Below are 25,491 nucleotides of genomic sequence, written 5' to 3'. Positions count from 1 at the left end.
AGCACGACGCGATAAAGAAACAACTGAAACTTCAAAGCGCGCGCAGCGCAGAGTCGAGCGAAAACGAAGCTTTTCGATCACCCATACTACTCAAGGGTGACGTCAAAATGTTATTTTTTTCTTAGAATCGAATAGAAGAAGACAAGCAGCATTTTCTTCCGTCGTATAATCTAATGAAATGATCTATTTAATGCGAGTAGTTAAGTACTAGTGACAAATTATGAGGAGTGCTTTCGTCATCGGGCTAGTACCGGAATGTCGCTGGGGGGTCTCAAATCGTGTCGTGCATTTACCTCAATTTGTCGGTTACTAAAGCTCTGTTCGCGATTATATTGACTCCTTAGACGTTCTAGAGCATTGCTTTATCACTTTAACTTGACTTTCTGGTAACCTTTAGTGTTCATTTAGCTAGATTTAGCCGATTACCTTTACTCCTTTGACACGTCATCTGAAATAATCACTCTGACCACCTCTTTCATCAAGTGATGAGTGCATGTACGCGTGACCTATGTTTGAACTATTTCCCTCCGTAAAAGCGAACTGACAAAATAAAGAAACTGAGCTGAAACAACCTCGAACAAGAGAGTGGAATCGGAAAAGATTTCCTGCGTTATAGAGCCAAGATATTCCGCCGAAGCATGTTTACATGAACTGGAGCATAAAAGTCTGCACTCAGCAAAATGTACCTTGTTTTACAAATTCAGTGTGAACACGCTCGCTCACTCACTCACTCACTCACTCACTCACTCACTCACTCACTCACTCACTCACTCACTCACTCACTCACTCACTCACTCACTCACGCACGCACGCACGCACGCACGTAGACACGCGCACACACACGCACACACACACACACGCACGCACACACACCCACACACACACACACACGCACACACACGCACGCACGCACGCACACGCACACACACACACACACGCACGCACGCACACACACACACACACACACGCACGCACGCACACTTGCATTTCTTACCACCAGGTGTACACCATAATTTCTAGCATAATATTTTAGTGATAGCTACAAAAGTTTATTTCATCCAGTCTTTTGTGTTCTCTTTCCCAGGTGTCTTATACTATCGCGCGTAGTGATTGACCAAGAGGTTAACAGTTAAACGTAATATAGAATTTGAAGTGTAAACAAAGTATAAGGCGAGTAAAGGAGAAATTCTACAAAACAATAATGAGGTAAACAACCCTACTACAGTGCGATTTCTTTTTTTTTTTCAGAGGAAAACATTCGAATGGAAGATACTGTTCTTGCGTCACGAAATAATTGGCGGATAGTCATGCACACGTTATTATAGTTCAAGCCCGAATCAAAGGCTCCCAATGAGATAATTTGAGAATTAAAAAAAAATGGTATTGTCGGAATGTAGCTTCGAAATACTTTCTTGTCTGGCTTGCGAATCAACGGTAGGTTACCAAGAAGGTATCAACGGTTTCAGCTTATTCACAAATTAGGCACAGAGGGGAGGGAGCCACACCAGGCCTCTGTAGATAAAGCTCTTTGTGAGAGAGATTTCAATTTATGCGTCAGACACCACTGGCGGTACAATGCGAAAAGCAAATAGTTCAAGTATATTATTGGAATTGTCAGTTTTGCAAACTTACGCTCCGACGTCGTCGCTGCGCCAGGCGTCGTCGGTGGCGTTGCTGTAGCCCGTGGCGTTGTCGTAGCCCGTGGCGTAGTCGTAGTCCGTGGGGTTGTAGTCCGTGGCGTTGTAGTCGTCGGTCGCGTAGTCGTAGTCCGTGGCGTAGTCGTAGTCCGTGGCGTTGTCGTAGTCCGTGGCGTTGTCGTTGTCCATGGCGTTGTAGTCTTCGGTGGCGTAGTCGTTGGAGTTGTCGTCCTCGGCGATCGCGTTGTGGTCCTCGGCGTTGGCGTTGTCGGCGGCGGCGGCGGCTTCTTGGGCGGTGGCCTTGTCTTGGGTGGTGGCCTTGTCTTGGGTGGTGGCCTTGTCTTGGGTGGTGGCCTTGTCTTGGGTGGTGGCCTTGTCTTGGGTGGTGGCCTTGTCTTGGGTGGTGGCCTCGTCTTAGGTGGTGGCCTTGTCTTAGGTGGTGGCGCTGTCGTCTTGGGCGGCGCGCTTGTGCGCGGCGAAGTTGGCGTCGCCTTGGATCGCGGTGGTCGTAGTGGCGGCAGTGAATGAGGAGGAGGCGGAGGCGCTGCTGTAGCTTTTGTTATCGTAGTCACCGGTTTTGGAGTAGAGGTCCTCCCACGGGAAATCGGGGTCTTCTTAGAGGTAGACGTTGCCACTTGTCTCGTTGCCCTCCCAATGGGCGTCTTCCAAGAAGCGACGGTGCTAATTATTGACTTAGGCGTCGCAGGAACCGTCGGTGGCGTAGCAGTAAGAACCGGAGTTGTCGCCATGCTGCGTCTAGCAGTGATCTGCATTTCAGAACAAAAAACACGTTCGTTAAACTATCTGTATTATGGGACGACATAGTTGAATGGTAAATCGAGAAAGTTCAAGAATAAATAAGCAAGTGTCAGTATCTTTTATATTAAAACAGGCACAATTATTAGACAATTTTGTTTATTCTGGAATTGAACACGATTAAAGCTACAATAACTATCAAATTTGTATTCGAAATTTCGAATATTGGCACACCGCTTTTCTTTATTTTCAAACAATCGCTACAAGCGACGGTAAGTCAAGGTGAGAATGCGCAAGAACCAAGTATAGGCCTTATGAAGGCACTGCAAAGGGCACTACCGATTGTGTCGTACACTTTTAAAGTCCGTTATTGAATAGCCATTTCAATTTGAATTGTGACAGAGACGGTAATTAAGCTTGGCGGAACCGGGCGGAAAGCCTTCTAGAAGTTCATAATTGTCTTCGTGTAAACTTCTGCCCACTCAAGCTCCTATAAAGATCGCATTTAGATTGCCCAGACTGGGACAGGCTATTTCTCCTAAAGAATGCAGTGCAAGCAATGGCTACAATTGGGGGCTTTCTGTGCGTCAATTCTCTGTAAACTGGCCCTGTGTTCCTTACATTTGATCTTGTTCGACTTGCGTATGATCTGTAATGTGTATATCGCTATGTGATGCAATACAGCATGTGTCATGCCTTTTAGTATGCACGCATTCAAAATACGTATTCATCATGCCCTGCTTGCTATGGTCACGTGGTACATTCCTTCGCCAATCCGACTGTGAATTTTAGAGCGCAGCTCCCTTCCTTGAGCGGCGGCCTCGGCGTCAGCGTAACCGGCAGAACGAACGAGTGGAGCACATCGGAAGATGAAAGACGACGAAGGTGAAGAGAGCCCGGGCGGGAAAGCGGAGGAGGAGAGTACGGCGAAAAGGTGAGGAGGAAAGTGGAGTGCCGCACGATATGTGCTCCATGGCGACGACCCGCTACGAGATGGCGCCATAGTAGCACGCGCCGTCCCCCGGTCACCGATGGCGTCGTTACTAAGGCATGCAGAGGGCGCGTCCATCGATACCGTATACGGAAAGAAAGCGCTGGCGTAGGACTTCAGACCTACTGCGCATGCGCTACTTCGCCTGCGCCACCGCCGCTTTCAATTTACCATCTCTGTGTCGTTAGCATTCCTTTGATCATTCCCGCTTGTCTATTTACACTTTCAATTACCCTGCACTTGGTTCCCAACTTTCTTGAAATCGCACACCTCGCGGTCTTTGGAGGAGGGCGCGGCCACTGAATAAGATGGCACTAGCCGGCGGAACGACAGAGGGCGACAACGACAATAGCACTCACGTCCCACCACGATTACAGCTAATTGTTTTAATTTTCTATTATATCCTGCTCATATCCTTAGTATCTAACTACTGATATGTGTTCTCGGCATGAAGTATCATTTCATACCATCATCATGTTCATACAACACACTCAAGTCATCTAACCGATCGCATTTTTTTCAGAAGGTGGTTACAAGATACACAACTAGCAGATACGATAAACTCCTGCGAAGTCAGCTGACAACACCTTGTCTTCAAAATAGGATCTCACAATAAAGCGGGAAATACGCCATTCTGTGACGTGGCACTGCTCGTAATAGGGCACTGCTTCAGGTTTCAAATTCCTATAGCCTATCTGCGATTATTACCTCCCGAAAAATTGAGGACAGTTGAACGGCTTGTTTTGTACGCGATCCACAGATAGGTGTTATGTTCATACGATATTTTTTCGTCATTATGCAGTTTTCTTGTAAACAGGTGTTATAATTCGTGGAACAAGTTATTTGGTACGTGGTTTGCGTGTCCCCTCTCTGTGTTATGTAACGGTCACTCGAAAGATAATGCCACATCGGAAGTGCAGTGCATTTGGAACTATACGTACAACTAACCACAATAGCTTGAAGTCCTCGCGAGAGAGGAAGAAATATAGAGCGATAGAAGAAGCGACAATGCCGTTTCCAGTTCCACTTCCCTTTAAGATAAAGCTTCAAGCAATCATCTGAAACTTTCCGCATCATAGTTCATACTTACACGTGAGATCCCTAACTGGTGCTTATCTAGCGGGCTCCAGCGATCTGCAAACTACCGCAGAAAAAGCACCCGCATCTGTAGACACTGCAATTAGCTGCAGATGAATTTCGCAAACACAGATTTGCATTTGCACGCATGCTGCAGTTGCGTGAAGCTGCATCTCGCACACGCCGATCTGAATCTCCACACACTGTAACATGGGATCTCACGCACACGGACCTGCATCTGTGCACACTGTACAGTTGCACGCCGTTTCATCGCAAACACACGTGCAGCTGTACTTGCACACCGTGCGAGTGCGTGAAGTTGCGTCTCTCTCTCTCACACATACACATGCGGGTCTGCATCTACAAACAGTGCAGTTATGCAGTTGTGTGCAGTTCCTACTCGCACCGCCTCTAACATACGCGAATTCTCGCCTGGATACAAATGTCTAGTTTCATGCCGTTGCGTCTCACACTGCATCTCGACCACCCGGAGTAGGCAAGACGCAGTATAAAACTGCACAATTCGCGCTCCACTATTTCTGATGGTTTGGTGGCTAGCGCCTGTTACGAGCGGTACAAGCTCACCAGTGGGGTGGTCCGTGAAGCAGCAGGTACTTTCAAGTACACGCCTTGGAGTGTCTTTTCGTCCCCCTCGCTTTCGTCATCTGTGGGTGCGTGCCACGGCAGGACGTTTGAGTCAGTCACAAGCGCGTAAAAACATACAGCGTCACACGCAGGATACTGGGCTATGACCTGCCTCGCTCAGCCTCGCGCACTCGCAAGTACTTCTCTACTCGAAAGCGTCGTCAAAGAAAATAAGGAATGTCATGTTTAGCCGCCGTGCTGGAAACCGAACACTCTCGCGAAGCTCGCTTGAAACACTCTCGAAACATAGTTGAGCACGGCGCCGACACTTGCCTAGAGAATACACTGCTAAATTGTATTTGATTTACTGTAGGTGATCAGGTAACCTCCAAAACGCGGAAACCGGGACGTATTTCTAGCTGCTGCACTTGTTTCCTGCACTAGCAGTATACGGAAAAATAGCCTTCGAGATCGGCGTCGACTTCTAGACAGACGTCTCCGGAAGTTATGATTCGGACACCACCTGTGCTGCCAAGACGGTCTGTGCTATCTGGTGACAGCCTCTATGCGAGTTTATGCGATATAAAAAGGTAAACGGGATGTGTACACTGCTGGATACACCTAACTTTGACAGTGTTCCACAATTAGCGACAACCACCTCATTGACATCCTAACAATTATGGAAACAATTAAAAAACTTAGGTAATTACATAAATAGTTGTATGGCAGCGACGAATAACTTACGGGCGCGTTCTCAACAAGACCTTAAACAACACGTGCTTAGTTAAAAGACATGTTTTTTGCCGTAATTGAACACTCACAAAAGAAAGACACATAAAGATCTGTTGCAACGCACTTAGTTCACTCGTTCTTTTTTTTTTTTCCTTTAATATCGGTGCATGTTAGCTGGGGCACTTTGTACATGCGCTGTCCCGTGTTGAGCTTTTCAGCAAGACACGGTCTTCAAAGTTTGTGACTGTTCGAGCGGAAAGCTTCGCTTTAAAATGACGTCGACGCACGCGGTGTAGAAAACCGCGATGTAGCAAGTCTGCACGATTTTGCATCGTGAACATTGATAGATCCTTACCGAATGGGTCGGAGACCACGTGGATGGCGAACAATAACGCAAGCACGGCCAAGATAATGCTGCATATCACGAGAACCGCGACGGAGAGCCTGTGGTCCCTGAACAAGTGCGCAAACGGAGAAATTCAAACCTTCAGTGACCACTTAGATAAACACATTACAATTACGTCGATTCTCGGGGATTCGGGACCTTAGAGGTCCCGGATCCTTGACTCGCTCGACATACGTCCTGCCTAGGAACAAAGTGCAGCTGACTGAACGCGTGTCTTTGCACGTGTGTTCCGTCAAGCGACGAAAAACCACGTTTAGTAAACTCCGCCACCATGCCCAAGAGTTCTATTCAGCAATGCCATTACGTACCGGAAGGGATACGTCAAAGTTCACGGAAATTATCCGGTGTTCAAACTGTATTCTGTTAACTTCTTAACCTCGTTCCAGGTAGACGCCATATATTATAGGTGAAACATAGTCGCAAACGTCCTTCACGTAGGTTTCACTAAGGGAGGCATGTTTTCAACGATGTCTCACTTAGACGATAACGACAACAACGGCAGTACATAATAGATGTATGAAGCTCCACCAAAGGAAGAGCTGACAGTGAAAGACATTTTTTCGCCATAGGTTTTATTCAGTAAGTGATATTTCATTTTTTTTTTTCAAATTCGTGCCACTTACTCTGTGCAACGTATACCTGGTACGAGACTAAAAATGTACGCCGGCTTTCTTTTTAAGAAAAGTAGATTTATAACTCGAACAATGAAAGCAACCAGGCCACCTCTTTCAAATAGCAAAACGTTCAACAACCGGCAATAGAAACAGGTCAACAGGTCAAGAAGCAGGTCAATATTGAGGCAGTAAGGGTAAAAGCAGGCGAATTCAGGCTGGTACTTGCAAACAAATATGCAGCCTTAGAACAGAGAGATGATGATGATGATGACATAGAGCTAATGAATGAAACTGTAACTAGGTAGGCTTCAAAGACAGCGGTTGAAGTGGGAGGCCAGGCACCAAGGCAACCAGTAGGCAAACTCTCCCAAGTAACAAAGGACCTAATAAAGAAACGAAAAAAATGAAAGTGTTCAACTTAAGAGATAAGATAGAATTCGCGGAACTGTCAAAACTGATCATAAACGCGAAAATAAGTGATATTCGAAACTCTAAGGTGAGAAAGACTGAAGAAGCCTTAAAAAATGGACGCAGCCTGAAATCAGTGAGAAAGAAATTTGGAATAGGACAAGCCAAGATCTATGCACTAAATGATAAGCAATCTCGAAGATATAGTAAAAGCAGGGGAAGAATTCTATACTGACCTGTACAATACCCAGAGGAGTCAGGATACCTCAATTACAAACAGTAATGAACAAGATACAGAAACTCCTCGTATAACTAGCGATGAGGTCAGAAGGGATCTGCAAGGCATGAAACGAGGAAGAGCGGCAGGAGAAGATGGAATAACTGTCGATTTAATCAAAGATGGAGCAGACCTAATGCTTGGAAAAATGGCGGCTCTTTATACGAAGAGTCTATCGGCTGCAAGGGTCCCTGAAAATGGGAAGAATGCAAACATTATACTAATCCACAAAAAGGGAGACGTTAAAGAATTGAAAAATTATAGGCCCATTAGCTTACTCCCAGTATTATATAGGATATTTACCAAAATAATCTCCAATAGGATAAGGGCAACACTGGACTTTAGTCAACCAAGGGAACAGGCTGGCTTCAGGAAGGGATACTCTACAATAGATCACATCTATGTCATCAATCAAGTTATCGAGAAATACGCAGAGTACAATAAGCATCTCTATATGGCTTTCATATATTAAGAAAAGGCATTTGATTCAGTAGAGATACCAGCAGTCATAGAGGCATTACATAATCATGGAATACAGATCGCTTACGTAAATACCGTGGAAAATATCTACAGAGATTCCACAGCCACCTTAATTCTACACAAGAAAAGTAGGAAGGTACCTATAAAGAAAGGGGTCAGACAGGGAGACACAATCTCTCCAATGCCATTCACTGCGTGCTTGGAAAAAGTATTCAAGGTATTAAACTGGGAATGCTTAGCAGTAAAGATTGACGGCGAATATCTCAATAGCCTTCAGTTTGCCGATGACATTGTTCTATTCAGCAACAATACAGACGACTTACAACATGTGATTGACGACTTTAACAGAGAGAGTGTAAGAGTGGGGTTGAAGAATAATATTTAGAAGACAAAGATAATGATGAATAGCCGGACAAAGGAACAAGAGTTCAGGATCGCCAGTCAGCCTCTAGAGTCTGTGGAGGAGTACGTTTACCTAAGTCAATTAATCACAGGGAACCCTGATCAGGAGAAGGAAATTCACAGAATAATAAAAATGGGTTGGATCGCATACGGCAGGCATTGGCAGTTCCTGACTGGAAGCTTAGCATTATCATCGAAAAGGAAGGTGTACAATCAATTCATTTTACCAGTGCTGACATATGAAGCAGAGACTAGCAGACTGACAAAGAAGCTTGAGAACAAGTTAAGGACCGCGGAAAGAGCGATGGAATGAACATTGCTAGGCATAACGTTAAGAGACATAAAGAGAGCGGTTTTTGTCAGAGAGCAAAAGGGTATAGGTGATATCCTAATCAAGAGGAAAAAATGGAGCTGGGAAGGTCATGTAATGTGCCGGTCAGATAACCGTTGGACCATTATGGTTACAGAATGGGCACAAGAGAAGGAAAACGCAATCGAGGACGACAAAGGACTAGATGGAGCGATGAAATTAGTAAATTCGTGGACGCTAGTTGGAATCTGTTGGCGCAGCACATGGGTAATTGGAGATCGCAAGGAGAGGCCTTCGTCCTGCAGTGGACATAAAACAGGCTGATGATGATAATGATTTTTTTTTTCAAATTTGTGTCGCTTCCTTTGTGGACTGTATAACTGGTACGAGACTAGAAATGTACGCCGGCTTTCTTTTTTTAAAAAAATCAGGTTAATTACTCGAACAATGAAAGCAACCGGGCCACCTCTTTCGAATAGCAAGACGTTCAACAACCGGCAATAAATTTGAGAGTGGAGAACTAGTACAACAAGAAATTCTAGTCTCGTATTATATAAAGGATTGAATACGAGGCATCCTAAATGGCACTGTTTTAAATCTCCCGGGTGGTATCGAGTGCCGTGTAGACTTCCCAGATATATTCCGACCAAGCGGGCCACACAGTTCCGAACCGCCCAGGCGGCAGTACTTACGTGTGATCCTCGGTAGCTGAGAATGAAATAAAGATTGGGAAAAATAATACTCGCGTTTTGCGTTCCAAAACCACAACTTACGTATAGGAATGCTGTAGCGGGTAACTTCGGGTTAATTTTGACTAGATGGGCTTCTTTAGCGTGCACCTCAGGCCTACTACGCCAGAGTTTTTACATTCCGCCCCCATCGAAATGCGACCGTGGCAGTCACGAATCGAACCTGCGACCTCGTACGCGTTCTAATGTTTACACTGTATGAAGAATAAATGATGTAGTTTTGCTTATGCGTGGTGGAAAAAAAAACAGCGTAACCTCTTACGCGGACTGAGACAGAGTAGACACAGAAAACCGCAATGATGTGCGTCTACTTTGTCTTAGGGTGGTTGCTTGGGCTAGTTGGTAATTCATGATCAAAAATAACGTACAGGGCGAAGGACAAGGACAGTGATAGACGACATACACAGCGCTGACTTCCAACAATATTTTTCTTTTCTAAAATATTGTTGGAAGTCAGCGCTGTGTATATCGTCTACCACTGTCCTTGTCCTTCGCGCTGTACGTTATTTTTGATTATTTTTTACTCTGTCTTCGGCCGTGTAAAAATCTTGCGCAGTTTTTTCCGACCATGTTATATATCTATATCCGACTTGCCAAAGCGTCAGCTCTCATGATGCTTGTAGGAGCAGACAGCTTTAAGGCTGCGTGATCCGTGATAGGATATCGTGACAAGCTGTGCAGTGGGACGCCCCGTGCACATGCGGGCTCCGCAACCGCGGCTGTATAGCGGTAGCCGGTTACCGTGATCGCAGAACAACATGGCGGCACCCACACCAGGCGCTTCGATCCGAATTGTTCTACTTGCTTTTCATCGTGACCGCAATAAATAAATGCTAAAGTCAGCCACCGCTTTGTCTGATGTAATGCTGAGGAGAAGTTATCAGACACGTTTTGTAGTTATTACAGACATTAAATTATCTTTCTTGTCACTTCTAGACCTAAAGAGAGGGCACCAAGCTTCATATAGATAATAATAATAATATATGGGGTTTTACGTGCCAAAACCACTTTCTGATTATGAGGCACGCCGTAGTGGGGGACTCCGGAAATTTTGACCACCTGGGGTTCTTTTAACGTGCACCTAAATCTAAGTACACGGGTGTTTTCGCATATAGATGTCTAGTAATTTGCTATCGCAATCGCTCGTTCGCCTTTAGGGCGAAATTGCGACTTTTACTTTATTATAACCAAATTAATTCGTTCTCCCCTGCAGCACCGAGTAACCAGTTCCAGAGCAATGTATGGGCAGACGCCTTTCATTTCTTTCAGAAGGGTGCAGTCTACAGTTATTGCGAAAATAGTTTTTTGTTCAGCATATAACTGCATCTTCAATGCGTACACGTCGCTTTGATGTGGTAAATTGTCGTGATTTTTTCAGGTCACTGGACAGAAAAGGGAAGGGACGCACCCCGAAAGCTTTTGACCAATAGCGGAAGGCTAATAACGAGAAAGGAGGGGGATCAGGAAACTTTTTTTTGGTCCATTAATGCATAGTCAACATGCACACGTCATATCAGGTGAGGAGTTTTCGCGGCGGCGCATGCCAGACAAGGAAAGCGGGGTTAGCCCGTTAGATCTTTGACCAATCGCGGAGGCCTGATCACGGAAATGGACGACAAACAGTTTGGAACAGATTTACGTTATGGCACCCTTGGTCAGGATCCAAGGGCCCAAGCCTCTTTGAAACGGCTGCCGAGGAACGGTTTCGGTTTATATGTACTTACGCGTTTCATAATCTTCTGTAAAATAGATAATGATATCAGTCAGACAGTTGTGGGTTCAGACAAGCAGCGAAAGAGGAGTAAATCCTTTGTTGGAGAAGCTACAACATGGCGGACGACATCTGCTACAAGCGGAGGCAGACACGGGGTAGGGGTAAGATGTCGCTACTGTGCAAGGAAAACCAAGCATGTCTGGGAAATTCAGCTAGTACCTGTATGCACCATTCATGCATCAATATCGATAGAGTAGGCCCTTTGAAGAGTTCGTTGCCGGACATAAAAATTTACCGCTTAGAATCCGACAATGCGCAGACAAACCAACTGGCGTTCCAACTGTACGTCGCGCGCGCGCGCGCGCGCGTGTGTGCGTGTGCGTGTGCGTGTGCGTGTGCGTGTGTGTGTGTGTGTGTGTGTGTGTGCGTGCGTGTGTGTGTGTGTGTGTGTGCGTGTGTGTGTGTGTGTGTGTGTGTGCGTGTGAGTGAGTGAGTGAGTGAGTGAGTGAGTGAGTGAGTGAGTGAGTGAGTGAGTGAGTGAGTGAGTGAGTGAGTGAGTGAGTGAGTGAGTGAGTGAGTGAGTGAGTGAGTGAGTGAGTGAGTGAGTGAGTGAGTGTGTGTGGGTGGGTGGGTGTGTGTGTGTGTGTGTGTGTGTGTGAGTGTGTGTGTGTGTGTGTGTGTGTGAGTGAGTGAGTGAGTGAGTGAGTGAGTGAGTGAGTGAGTGAGTGAGTGAGTGAGTGAGCGAGTGAGTGAATGAGTGAGTGAGTGAGTGAGTGGGTGTGTGTGTGTGTGTGTGTGTGTGCGTGTGTTTGTGTGCGTGCGTGTGCGTGTGTGTGCGTGTGTGTGTGCGTGTGTGTGTGTGTGTGTGTGTGTGTGTGTGTGTGTGTGTGTGTGTGTGTGTGTGTGTGTGTGTGTGTGTGTGTGTGTGTGTGTGTGTGTGTGTGTGTGTGTGTGTGTGTGTGTGTGTGTGTGTGTGTGCTTGGTAGCCGATTATGCATTTCAATTTTTTGCCCAAGTAATGGCCGCCTCTTCGAGTAGACCAGCTCATGCACCGGAATTGGGCTATCTGCCACAGGCAACCTTTCAAAAAATTGGAAGTGTTCGATAAGACGTGCTACTCACACACACACACACACACACACACACACACACACACACACACACACACATATATATATATGTATATATATATATATATATATATATATATATATATATATATATATATATATATATATATATATATATATATAATTTTGTAATTAACAGACAAACCTAATTACCAATTTTTACCTGTTGTTTTTACCATTTGTTTTCGGAGTCTGACAAACATTTCGAAACACGGCAATGTGACACCCAGAAATTCTTGAATAATTAGGTTTCTACAAAGTCTGTAATAAACCTGTAATGAACAAACATCTATCGCTCGTCACTCAGAACATGTTTGAGTGACTAAATGGTTTGCATAACACATAAAATTTGCGTAAACACAATTTTTTGGGGTAATCTTCGAAGTGCCAAAACCTACACAATTCGAACTTTTGGTAGACGTCTCTCAAAGTGTCGCCCCCATTTCTTCGAAATCTGAACTCTACCGGTCAAATATCTGCGCTGCCCAAGCAGGGAACACGTAATAGAGGAAGGGATTACTTACGTGGCCACTCTATTAAGAAAGAAAATTTGGGCTCAGTTTCAGTTTTGTTTGATTTTCCAATTTGCAGCCGAAAGTTCTCGCTTTCGAAAGCGAAGCTAGAGGTGGGGGGGGGGGGGTCATCACATTCTTTGACAGAAAAGAGGCAAGTGGCTCCTTGTCCCCCTTCCAGTGAATACGACTGAGTGAAACTCATCTGCAATGAACTTCTCTACACCGAAATGACCGGTGTAACGAAGCGTTGCTTATGTCTCCGATCTAATTTCTGTTGCTAATTTGTATTGTCATAGCCCCTACAGCGAAGATTACAAAAGAAAAATTGCCTGCAAAACGAAGCCTCTATTAGGCGTCCCCTGATGGCGGAATTCACATTACAATGAACGCGCGTTAAATTTGAACGAAGACATTGAGGAAGTCTAGACATGGTGTGAACAAAGTAAGCTGCCAAATTATTCATAACAGCGTGTGTGTGTGTTGAATGTTATGTATCGATTAGTGTTTTTTAGGCGAGTTTTAGTTCATTTTTCTTTTGCCTTCCCTGTAATGACCCCTCAACCGGCGATTGTTGTTGCTTCATTACAGTTTTTTCTGTATCATGGGGCAAAGCCTATAGCAATCACCTAACGTCACTGGGAACCATTCAACGTCGAGCAATTCGTGTAATAACATTTCCTTCACGTTTCATCAACGCGAATCATTTACTGCGAGCAAAACAATATTCCGAACGATACCTCCCTTGTTAAATGTAACCGTCAGATTATTTCTTTTCCGGATATTAAACGATAATATTCTATTAGCCACCTCCCCAAGGACATCTATTCTTAATACTAACGATAAAAGAGTTGCCGAGAGTATGAACCGTATTTTACCGAACGCTCGCATCAGCTACGGCAAACAGTCGGTACATTTTTCAGCCTTAAAACTCCAAGATTAACAATAATTAACCATAAAATTGCAGAAGATAGAGAGAGAGAAAGAAACGTTTATAGTTCGAGACTCCATCCCGAGCGTGGCCTGGTATCAACCTGAGCTGGGAAGGCCGCTTAGTCCGAGATCCCTCTGGCTTGGAAGATCACATATTTCAAAGAGAACTAAAACGCTTCCTTTTATCTGTGTCAGATTATTTATATCTTTCGTTACCGTTCTATTCTCCGATTTCGTTTAATCTACTTTTCTCGTCGTGTATTAATTTTTTTCTACCTTTCGGCCTTGATATTCTTTCAAATATTGAAAAACTGCATCTATGAAGTTTTTCCATTTTTCCAATTTATTCACAGCCATACGTCGCATTTTAAGCATTTGCTTGTTATTTTATAAAACGACACGATATAAAAATCGTGCGAATCGCATATTTTTTTTATTTGGGCCATAAATCTCCTTATAGTAAGATTGCTGAAGATTGTGAAATTTCCAGAAACTATTGTGTCAACATTGCAACACCATAAATCAGCAATGAAAAAACCTATCACTATTCGGTAAAGTGCAGCTAATAATAGATCCATCACGAACAATCTCGATGCATTATGCAGCCTTCTGAAAGTATACCATTAGTTTGTCAGTACAACTTTTGCAAAACCCTTGTAAACATTTTAACGAATTTATGTAATCTGTAAACGTATGCATCAAATTTGTACGTTTGCGAGAGTAGAATATCTGTTCTTCATGCAGAGTTAGATATTTGTGAATTCGCACTTCTATTTCTTTGAAACGAACCAGTTTCTGGCTGTTCTTGTAAAACATTTTAGGCCCCAAATTCAAATTCTGCCCCAGAAGGATGTAAGCATTTAACCCTATAAGAATGAGTGTTGTCTACGGCCAACACACCAAGATATTTTCCTTGTGCAATCTTGGTATTGAGCTCGGGGTTTTTAGCTAAATGTCTTCCACCAGCCCGGGATGACAGGCAGCAAGCGTCATTTGCTGAATTAAAACAGAAACACAGGAGAGGAAGAAGATTGGCACGTAATTGGCTTTCTGTTTTTTAAAGCACTGTCAGAGGAGAGAGACCGAAAAAAAATTAAAATTAAATTATGGGGTTTTTCGCGCCAAAACCACTTTCTGATTATGAGGCACGCCGTAGTGGAGGACTCCGGAAATTTCGACCACCTGGGATTCTTTAACGTGCACCTAAATCTAAGCACCAGGTGTTTTCGCCCCCATCGAAATGCGGCCGCCGCGACCGGGATTCGATCCCGCGACCTCGTGCTCATCAGCCCAACACCATAGCCACTAAGCAACCACGGCGGGTTGGGGAATTATTCAGAAGTTCCGCTTATGTAACGGTTTTCCTTTGCTTAAATGGCTTAGCCGACTCTATGGTGAGCGGTGTGGTGTGCTACCTGTACAGAAGTGACCTGCAAGGGAAGACGCACGCAAGGGAAGGCAGCCACAGTCGTAGATGAATCGGTTAGCGCTTCACAAGCGTAATGATGAAGGTCCGGGCTCGGCTTCCACAGGCGGCAAGTTATCTTACCGTACACTTTCATTTTTTGCTCTTATTTCTTACCGTTACTCAGTTTAGTTACACACCACTCAATTTCGCCATGGTTCTGTGGGATTTATATGGTAGTGACTAAGTGGTTCTTGACTATGCGGTAGTGACTATAGGCGTTTTTTTTCCTTCTCGTTCACTCTATACGGAAGGATTATGAAGCCCCCAAGGGCTTCGTTATAGTCATCTATCTATTTTTCACTATTCACTCGCACCATTATGACAGACATCCAAGCCGTATCTGCTGCTTCCGTAAACCGAAACATTGGTTTGCGTTCGTGTGGTCAACACGTATGAGCTTCGTGGCTTTCAAGCAAGTTATCCACGCTCAGTGGCTACTTACGGAGCAGGCTGGGATCCTCTGGGAGGGAAATAAACAAGGGGAAAATATAAGGTCGAATAAAAAGAACGAAAAGGTACATTTCCAAAGGATGGGTGAAGGGCGCTTTCAGAATGTGCTTGCTGCCTCCACGCATTCTCCATGGCAAGGACGAACGAAGGGCTCCTCACGTAAGGTTAGAAAGTGGAATCATCGTCCGGCACTATTTCGCCATTTTGTTTTGGTATTGAATGACTACTTACCGGACCAGCTGAAATCCGCTGGAAAGGAAGAAAAGGGAGTAGAGAAAGAGCGTGTGAATAATCCTCCCCTAAGCAGTTGTGACCAACATTAAATATTAAACGTGATCTTGGATAGTAGCACGAAGTGACACGGACAAAGACTAGAAGCAGACAGGACGTGTCTCTGTCCGTGTCACTTCGCGCTACTATCCAAGATCATGTTACCGTACCATCTCGCCCAATTTTCTATCCATTTGCATTAGATATTAAACCCTGGGGTTTTACGTACCAAAACAACGACATGATTATGAGGGACGCCATAGCAGGGAAATTGCGATTAATGGTAACCATATGAGGTTCATTAGTGTACACCCGATGCATGATGCAAGGGCGTCCTTGCATTTTGCCTCCCATTGAAATGCGGCCATCGCGGCTTCAAGTTTACCAGCGCCAGGCCAAAGCCATTTCTCCACAACGGCGGGTGGAATGACCCAAGGATCCGAGATTTACTACGCACGCCCTCCAGTGACACCGACTGCGTTTAAGAGTATCCGATGTACTTTTCTAGATGCTGATGATTGAAAGCGCAGAATTTTTCACCAGCTCAATGCAATCGCACAACGGAAAGTGGCACAGCATGTAAACCTACATCCAATCCTTCAGTCAATAAAACCAAGCCATCATGAAACCTTCAAAACAAGAACCATCGAAGACAGCAACGTCTGAACTGTGCAACAGAGAATGCCACCAATCCTGTCTAGCACAATTTAGTCATCGCTACCTCCAATGGTCTGGAGGTTTCAAGGAACGCATACGAAGTGCTCGTGTGTCATACACTTTCATTTATTTCCTCCTTAACTGCCCGGAGGAATTATACGAGAGTAGGTATTGATTTGTTCTTCAATTACTCGGGGCCTATATAAACACGATGAAACGACAACAACACATCATATAATAAAAAATAGAAGTATGCAGATAGGTCAGTAGTTGAGTATTTCTAGTGCAAGCGTTTCGTTATTTCTGAGGGAATAAGGATCCTGTACTGCACTAGCCCAATAGATATTCTACACTATCCTTATTTGATAAACAATATCATTCAACCTGAACATAAGGACCTACGATAACTTCAGCAAGATTCGAGGCGCAAACAACGCTCCAAGGAGTACGAAAAGATATGCGAACGAAACGCGAGTGGTGTTTTTTTTTTTGCATGGATTTCATTAAAAACATTTTCGCAACCATTTGAGGAAAATTACGCTATGTACAAGCTCCTTACAATTTACCTAAATAAACGCGACTGAAATCTCGCATCAAAATATATCATACAGTCAAAATGTTTAGAGCACTGTTTGACCAAAAAAGAAATATAGCAAAGGTCATAGAGTTGCCGATGATCGGTGTGATACTTACTCTGCGACGATTCCAACAATGCATCTGACTCTGAAAGGTAAATAAATGTGTGACAAGAGACGCGACAGCCATAAGTCACGCGCATCGACTTTTCACGGTCTATTTGGCCACCAAACTGAAACGTTACTGTCACACTGTAACGCGACCAATGCGGAAACGTCCCAACACCCCTCCCGTAGCTCCCGTAGCTCTTCGATATACACTGACATTACATTTTAGACCTTTATTGTAATTACTACTTCTAGCATCCTTCGTGCGGTTTCCTGTAGCTATCTATTTATCTGTCTATATATGTGGGTATACCTAAGTGTTTTTCCTGCAGACTTTGGTCCCTTTAGTACATCGGGCTGCACTGCTGAGGGTACAGGATTTGATACCAACCACCACACCAACTTTTGTTCCCGTGTACGAGGCATTGCATACGTCCCACTGTTCTTTAATTAACGTCTTTAATGCTAATTTCGAACACAGGATATGTGCTGCTTCGTCTGTGCCACTCTTCAATGAAACCATTTCATATCCACCTGGGACACCGGGTACGTGCATTTCTCTTCAATAACAAGTACACCTTTAAAAATTCATTCGGAGATCCGCGGAATCGAGCCCACGCCACGCGCGCGAACTTCGCGGCGGCACCACCAGATGGCACGGCGTGCGCATTGGGAAGCACGTGATAGGAACCCGGCTGCATGCACGTTGTGGCTTTGTTAACACGGTGTACGTCGCCAGATTTTTCGAATTCTATTCGAGTTAGCCTCGACATTCATCGTGAGACGTGTTCTGCCGGATTTCTTCTGCCTTCGATTTTATGCCACGGTGCTCACTCCCTAGGTCCTCGCTTCCTCAGTGCTTTCGTGAAACGTTCATTTAAAGGGACACTAAAGTGAAAAATGATTTCTTCTGCATCAGTAAATTACCGTTCTACAACACCAGAAACACCACTCGTACAACGATAAGACGTTTGGTAAGCTAGAAAAAGCGCAACAACGAAACATGGGTGGCGACGTCTACTTAAGTTCCCGCACCTGGGGGCTGTGACGTCATGGATTTTGATGGCATCTTCTAGGGCCTAATAATTATATATAGCGGTACAGATTGACTACATTGTGTTCTAACGGAACCAAATAATAAACATGGCAAGTTTCGGGAACCTTTATTCAGCCAACGTGGCCCAAATGCAATAACATACTTTGGAATCCGTGATGTCCCGCTGACGTACCGGCGCTGGGGTTTCGGCGCGTAATTCAAATACTGATACTTGGACCTTCATTTTCTCATCTAATAATCAAACTATTTTTTTTTTTGAAATGACTGGCTGCAGGGTTCTCAAACAATGCTTCATTAGTCTAAACTGATTTATTGTTTCACTTTCGTGTCCCTTTAAGATAACTTCAAGGGCACGAAAACCTAAAGATAGACTTTCTCTTACCCATGACAGGCTGGTTTGTTCAAGTGACGCAATGGTGGAGGAACCTGGTGACACAGGAGAAAAGCGGAGTGGGCGCGCAGCCGAAGCCGGGGTGGAACCTCGTAGAAACGTCGGCGCCGTTGTTGTTGTTTCTGTGGTTCTCCTGAGTGGTCGAGCACTGAAGCGGCCTTGTTCTTGTCCTTTTTCTTGTTCCCTATAGGTAAATGGGGCAACCCAGTTTGGAGCCAGGAATCGGGCGTTGAAAAAAAGCTGCCTACCGCTGGGTCTCTTCTTCTTCTTCTTCTTACTTCCTTAAAGCACGCGGTACGTTCTCTGTATCATGACGACGATGAAGATCGCAAACCTTGCCGTATAACCAATAATGGGGATCGTCCAAGGGGCGAATAATGCAGACAAAATGTATTCGAATGGGCATCTTAAAGCGCAATAAATGAAACGAAGCGGAGAAAATCAGGAAGTGTGTTCTAACACTGAGATGCAGGTTATATATATCTGCGTTTTATTAAAAGAAAACAGTTGCGGTAGAATCCATTTCACGACAGCTGTCGACGGTAATGCGATTAGTAATCAATCAATGCGTCGGCAATTGTATTACTGCCGAGTGAGCATAAGTTTGCATTCTTTTTTTCATTCGCGAAAGCCTCGGAACTGATGACAGGCCGCCAAAATTTCCTTAAGCTGCCAGTAGTCGGCCACACGGTCGCTGTTAATTTAGCCCGTATATTTTGACCAACACTGCACCGTAAGAATGCTCGTTTACCGTTTGTTGGGTGCACTTCAATGAAATCAACACGGAGTCACTCGCTACGGCGGGCTTCTTGATCAGGTCGTAGATTTCGCACGTAAAACTCTGTAATTTCCTTTAAACCTCCTTGTTGCGCTATTGGTAAAGGACCAACTAATACCCCGGTCACACTGGGGACTTCCGATCGCGATTGAGCCTGACCGCGATCGAATTTCTCTGTCACGCTTGGTAGTAGTAACTGCGGTAGTGAGGAAATCACAACCGACCGAGAAATTTGTTCCCGATTTGGTCCGATCGCTCTCGAAAGTGCTCCGTGTAAACGGCACATTTAGTCGCAAGGGAGCCCGCTCTTCCACAGTTAACAAGAAACTTTTAACAAGAAACAGTTAACAAGAAACCAACAAGATGTTCCGCCTGACACAAGGATCCCAGCGCCAAGAATTGCTTGCCATGGTGAGAAGAGTGGCTATAGCCGCGGAAAGAACCAAGAAGAAAAAGAAAGAATCGTAAATGACGGTGTTTCTTGCCTGATGTCGAGTGGTACATCCATTCCACCGAGAAAGCCTCAGCTCCAGAGGATTTCGCAGCTTTTGAAGGATAACGACATGGTAATGCTACAGACCGATAAGAAGGGCGGCTTTGCTGTTTTGCCGACTGGTGTTTTTCATGAAAAGACCTTGGTTGCTATAAAGGGGGGAAAAAGGCACCGCTCCTGTCGTTTGTGTCCTTTTTCAATCTTGGTCTTTTGCGACTTGCCTCTACTCATTCAAGAAACTTTAGTTGGGGGCTCCTATCTAAATACAAGCGAACGGAGAAATCGTTTTACTCGGTGTTGAAGAGGTTTATTGCATTAAAGAAAAAGAAACTTGATACATAATGACGTTAGGAAACTTTTTTTTTTATTTAAGCAGTCAGTTCCTTTACGAAAGAAGAAATTTAGGGTTACAAGTGTCAAAATGTGTAACCCATTAATACCATCCGATATTATAATTATATCTTCTGCATTCATTAAGAGATATAAAGCGCAAGAAATTTGTGTTATATGCCACTTTCATGTATAGCACGAAGTTGTGAGTAGGACTTTTTGCAAAGCGCTCCGGAGCATTATAACTGTCTTCACGTAAGCTATAAATTCATACATCAAATTTGTTCGGTTTATACGCTCTGACCTGTTAAGTTTACAGTCCTGCGATATCTGTTTTTTGTGCGTACTCAGGCATTTTGAAAATGCTATTTAAGGAAATTCTGGTGCTTTACGTGCGAAAAGCTCGATCTGATAACAAGGCATGCCTTAGTGGGCAACTCCGAATTAATTTTGACCACCTAGAATTCTTCGTCGAGTGTTTATGCATTTCTCTCCCTGAAAATGCAGCCACCGCTAACGGGATTCGATCCCACGACCTCGTAGTTAACAGCGCGATGCCATATACACTAGGCCACCAAGCAGGTGATTCTTAAGCATTGTACTTGTACTTGCAAGGCAGTACAGGGTTAATACATGCCACTAGACGCAAGTGATAAGGAAGTTAATTAGTAAGCCTTAGTTATTTATGACCCCAATTACGATCGCGCTAATTAGCATGTCCACCGGCAACTCTTGCGCAGTGAAAATTATCATATTGTTTCGAATCTCCTACCCTAATAACTATTAAAGTTTTTCCAATCCAATCCTACCCTAATATTCTGAATCAGGCGCCAAAAATATACACTATAACAAGGTCCTAACATGTGCAGCTGTGTTGCCCCTTACTTTATTTCTTTTTTTTTCGCCCCGACCACCGCAGATGACACGTAATAGCCTCTGTACAGCAGGCACAGATAGGGTATGTTCTTTCCCTCTTTCTTTTCTTTTTCTTTTCCTGCGTCGAGCAGGATACAGGCACAATGAAGTCAAGCTCGTAGCGAGAGTTTTTTTTTTAGCTTTATTACTCCGTACTATGGATCTACATTAGTTCATTGTTAGCGTGCAATCAGGGATTACGGAAGTAATAACTCTCAGAGAATCCGGCTAACAATTAGTAGGCGAATATAACTACAACGTCCAGTAGGCACTGACAGGTTGCATATAAGGAACATATAATAATACAGCGTCGAAATAGCTGCAAATAAAGACAGTTGGTGCTGAGAAAACGTGCAAACAGTTCTAATCCACTATACTAAAGGGACCAAGAATTTTCCTGGTATTTTCTGCGTTTCTTAAATGGACAACGATTCCACAGCGTCATTTCTTAAAGGTATTGCACGTCTCTACTACAGTGAGGAAAGGCTTTAACACATGTAATCTAGCTGACTACGTTTATAAAGCAGCGCACGCCGCTTACGTCGGAAAAATGCAAAAACACGACACCAGGAAATCGTGAAAAACGAGAGGTATAAATAGTCCATCTTGAACGCAGTCCTCCAGATCGCTTCTTTGTTACATCAACTTCTTGCATTCTAGAGTAAGGTATTGTTCAAGCGCAGCTGCGGGCAAAATATTTTTCCCGACCTCCGCAAGCTACATTAAACCTTTATTTTTTTTTGCCCGTCCCCTACGCATTGTTATTTTTCGCATGTTCGGCTACTCTGCCATGGCAGTGACTGCATTCTTTTTTTTTCATATCAAAAGCCGCGGAACAATCGACTTAAGACTGTTTTCCGGAGTACGAAAACAGCCTTGCATACGTCGTAGCTGACGCCATCAGGGTGACACGCCATCAGGGTGACGTCACTGCTTTTACGGTGGCTGGTTGGCGCCCGGTTGCTGACGTTATCGATTCCGGTTTTGGGATCTTAGGGCATCTGATCGACGTGGGCGCATCGAAAGGCAAGCCTATACGCTGACGCGTTCAACGTTTCGTCACAGGTGAGCTGCGGAACGTGTCACAGAGCTCCTGATGAAACGCGGGATAATGATTTATTGAGTCCTGTTATGGCGGGGCGGTGATTCCCTCGCAAGTGAAACCTAGTCACCATATTTGCACCATATTGGCGCCATATTCGCGCCATATTCGCGCCATATTCGCGCCATATTCGCACCATATTCGCGCCATACCGTTTCTGATGACTTACAGAAAGTATTTGAAGGTTCATTGAAGGTTCATTCAGCTAGCGTTGAAGGTTCAGTACTTCATCGCCCATTGTGTAGGATCTCTGTTGGGTTACAAATTTCGTAACCACATTTCGTTTTCTATTGCTGTTGTTTATGCGCTTGTTTGTACTCGGCATCGCTCGTACAGTGCATACCTTCTTTTTTTACCTACGGACTCCTCACACAACTCCTAGAGGAGCACTGGGGACCGGCCTTTTGTAATGAATAGCTATTTAATTGGTTCACCATCTTTTATAGCAGGTAAATGTTTTACGGTGGGCGCAACAACGCACTGAAGCATAATAGCTCTCTCCGCCGTTCTGTACATAATGATACGTGCAAATATGACTGCAGTTGCCATTAGATGTTCCAGCTTCTGCCGCAGTAAGGAAACAAGTTTTAATCGAATTTTTCATGTTACCCTGAAATAGGGAAAAAATGTAGCTCTCTTAATTAAGCATTGAAACACAAGAATAGCCGACTCAGATCCAAGTCATAAAAGTCATAAAAATGTTTGACTATTTCTCTTGACGTGCAGTTTGAAATGGTGCGGCGATGAATAGTCACCTAGCCAGCTTCAGCTAATATGACTTTCCTAAATGTGTTGAATGGCTAATATGAACTAGCTCATCTAGTGGCTACGCGCTAAAACAGTTGCTGAAACGCCGTTTTTGTGTATGTGTTGATATCGTTCTTTCTTTTTCTTTTTTCTTTCGTGAGTTGCTGAGAGTTACCGAGAAAGGAAATGATATGGAAGCTTGGATGAGGTAAGGGGCCGGAAGAGGAGGGGGAGGGGGGAGGACTTCATGCAGGTACTGCAAGCCCATATAACAAAGACATGAATCACGAATGTAATGTGGTTGAGAGCGTGAATGTTACCGCCTACGTCGAAATCACGGGCGCAGCAGTTTAATAGAAAGCTGTAGCTCGACAATTCCTATCTAAATGCCTGGGAACGAAGCAACTCTTATTCGCGAAAACGACCGCACAGATCTTGATGAGGTCTCTTGCAGTTATGTCCAAATCGCATTTATAAATCAATTCATACACCTCATTTTTTTAGAATAACCTCTGAAAATTTCAAATTAAAGATAAGAACCTTACGTTGGAGGATTCCGTCTCGGAGCAATAACTAAACAATATTCCAGTTATGTAAACGGTACCTAATAATGCATCTAAAGCTCACACAATTATTGTATTGGACATCGTCGTTAAATACACCACTAATTCGTTGGTAGCGCTTTTGTAAAACTGCACTAAATAGTATAATAGTTCCATAGAAAACGTAAACTCATGTATAAGAGTTGTCGGTTTTAAGTGTACTTACAGGTGCAGTTTACAGAACAGCGACAACTGTGTTTTTGACAGAGTTACAAATTTCTACACTTTGTACTTGCGTTTTCGTTTAAACTTTTTTTCCGAAGTTTCCGTAAAAAAACATCGTATGTCTTGAACCAAAATTTGCTGGAGTTGCTATAAATTAGCTTTGCCTCTCACGTACAACAATACTTAACTCAAATCAGTCCAGCAGTTGTCTAAAGAGAGCATTGCTGTATCTTGCATACCTTTGAATAAAGAAATTGGTGTTGGTTTCAAGCGAAAGCTTCCTTTTAAAATACAATTTTAACACAAATGCGAGCGAAGTTCGAGCTATTGCAGTCGGTGGATATCAATGAATTTCGTGCTGAATTGAACGTTAGTAGATATGAACGTGTATTTAATGATGTTGAAGCGGCGAACCTGAATGAAATGTCCAGTTTAACTCAGTAATTTGAGATATTCACTTAATCTTAGTGGATGCACATCATTTCTACCAATCTTTTCTACTGTCTTTGAAAACAGGAGCGTTCACCGGACGACCCCAGCCGCGCCAATTGAATTCATGCCTACACTTTTAAGTACCCTGCGTGGCTACGAAAGAAGAACATAAAAAAAATAGCACCCTAGAAAATTAACAGCGTTTTTGCATTATGCATGTAAAAATAAAGTTACCTTGATCCGAACAATGATATTGTCTAGGCGACGAGTGCAAGTTAATTGTTTTTACCGTGTCTCTTGACCCCTTTATACCTTTTATCAAATATTTACCAAACTTTTTTTACCTTCTACAGCAGCGTTTCGTCCACAGGCTATGATAGAAACACCACAACTGGTGGTGTAACCTAATCAATGATCAAATTGTTTAGCTTTTGAGCGTTGTCATGAAAACCAGCGAACTCTGAAGAAGACATTGTTCAGATTGAAGGTTTACGTAAGATTGGAGGTTAATATGGCGGGCGCTGTACGCACCAATTTGCCGTGTTGGTCGTTAGATTTACTTTGTTAGTTCACTCAATGAAGAGATGTTTTTTTTTTATTTCAGGCACACGGGAGAAATCGAAGCGACAGAGGCATAATCATGCTTTGTGCTTACCTTGCCGCTACATTCCTTTGGGGATGGTTTTGCGGAAGTGAGTTTTTATTCCAACAGATTTTTTTTTCATAAACCATTCCTTCCGGTCCGATGAGTTGCCGCTCGAGCGTATCGGAACTCCAGAATGACAGCCATAGGCATAATAAAGCATGGCAAAGTGTGACAGTATTCGAAGCAAGGCACTCATATTTGTGTTTAGCTTGTTGAAGTCCCCAAAGCGTGCATTTAGAGATGCCAGTATGCTGACTGCTCATAGTTGCATAAAAATGACTAGATAGCAATTCTTTTTCTTGATATTGCATGAATAGTTCAAAAAGAGCTACGAAGTAAAACTAAAAATTAAATTAAGGATCATTCATCTTCTCAAATAGTTTAATCAGAGCAAACTTGTAAATAAGAATATTTTAGGCTATCATGAGACATGATATGAGACATGATATCATATCATATGATATCGTATGATATCATAGGCTATCATATGATATGATATGATAGGCTATCATGAGACAGGTGGGCCGCCGCTCTGCGCAGCTCAGACCTCGGAATCCAGACGTGGGCAGTCCAGCAAGCCCGTGAGGCGGCG

The 25,491-nt window shown here is 43.9% G+C and overlaps 1 protein-coding gene and 1 long non-coding RNA gene across 3 annotated transcripts in view; one reads left to right on the top strand and one right to left on the bottom strand.

The window, feature by feature from the left end:
* The window catches only part of LOC135906462 (uncharacterized), a 40,131-nt gene extending 21,198 nt beyond the window's left edge, over positions 1–18,933 (bottom strand). For both annotated transcript variants that reach the window (XM_065437846.1, XM_065437847.1), the window contains exons 1-9: positions 18,681–18,933; positions 17,252–17,281; positions 15,863–15,880; positions 15,624–15,641; positions 11,149–11,163; positions 9,368–9,383; positions 6,134–6,231; positions 5,047–5,126; positions 1,633–2,404 (exon numbers count right to left, since the gene is read on the bottom strand). In XM_065437846.1, the coding sequence (XP_065293918.1) occupies positions 1,633–2,404; positions 5,047–5,126; positions 6,134–6,231; positions 9,368–9,383; positions 11,149–11,163; positions 15,624–15,641; positions 15,863–15,880; positions 17,252–17,281; positions 18,681–18,684 (1,051 nt within the window). In that variant the 5' untranslated portion in view covers positions 18,685–18,933. The remainder of the gene's footprint in view (positions 1–1,632; positions 2,405–5,046; positions 5,127–6,133; positions 6,232–9,367; positions 9,384–11,148; positions 11,164–15,623; positions 15,642–15,862; positions 15,881–17,251; positions 17,282–18,680) is intronic.
* A 3,188-nt stretch (positions 18,934–22,121) lies between these two features.
* LOC135906464 (uncharacterized) overlaps positions 22,122–25,491 on the top strand; it is a 10,217-nt gene continuing 6,847 nt past the window's right edge. The window contains exons 1-2 of the long non-coding RNA XR_010565727.2: positions 22,122–22,270; positions 24,858–24,945. This is a non-coding gene — a long non-coding RNA (uncharacterized lncRNA). The remainder of the gene's footprint in view (positions 22,271–24,857; positions 24,946–25,491) is intronic.

The sequence above is a fragment of the Dermacentor albipictus genome, chromosome 9 (genome assembly GCF_038994185.2).
Source record: "Dermacentor albipictus isolate Rhodes 1998 colony chromosome 9, USDA_Dalb.pri_finalv2, whole genome shotgun sequence".
Taxonomy (NCBI): Eukaryota; Metazoa; Arthropoda; class Arachnida; order Ixodida; family Ixodidae; genus Dermacentor; species Dermacentor albipictus.
This window is presented reverse-complemented; position numbering and strand designations above follow the sequence as displayed.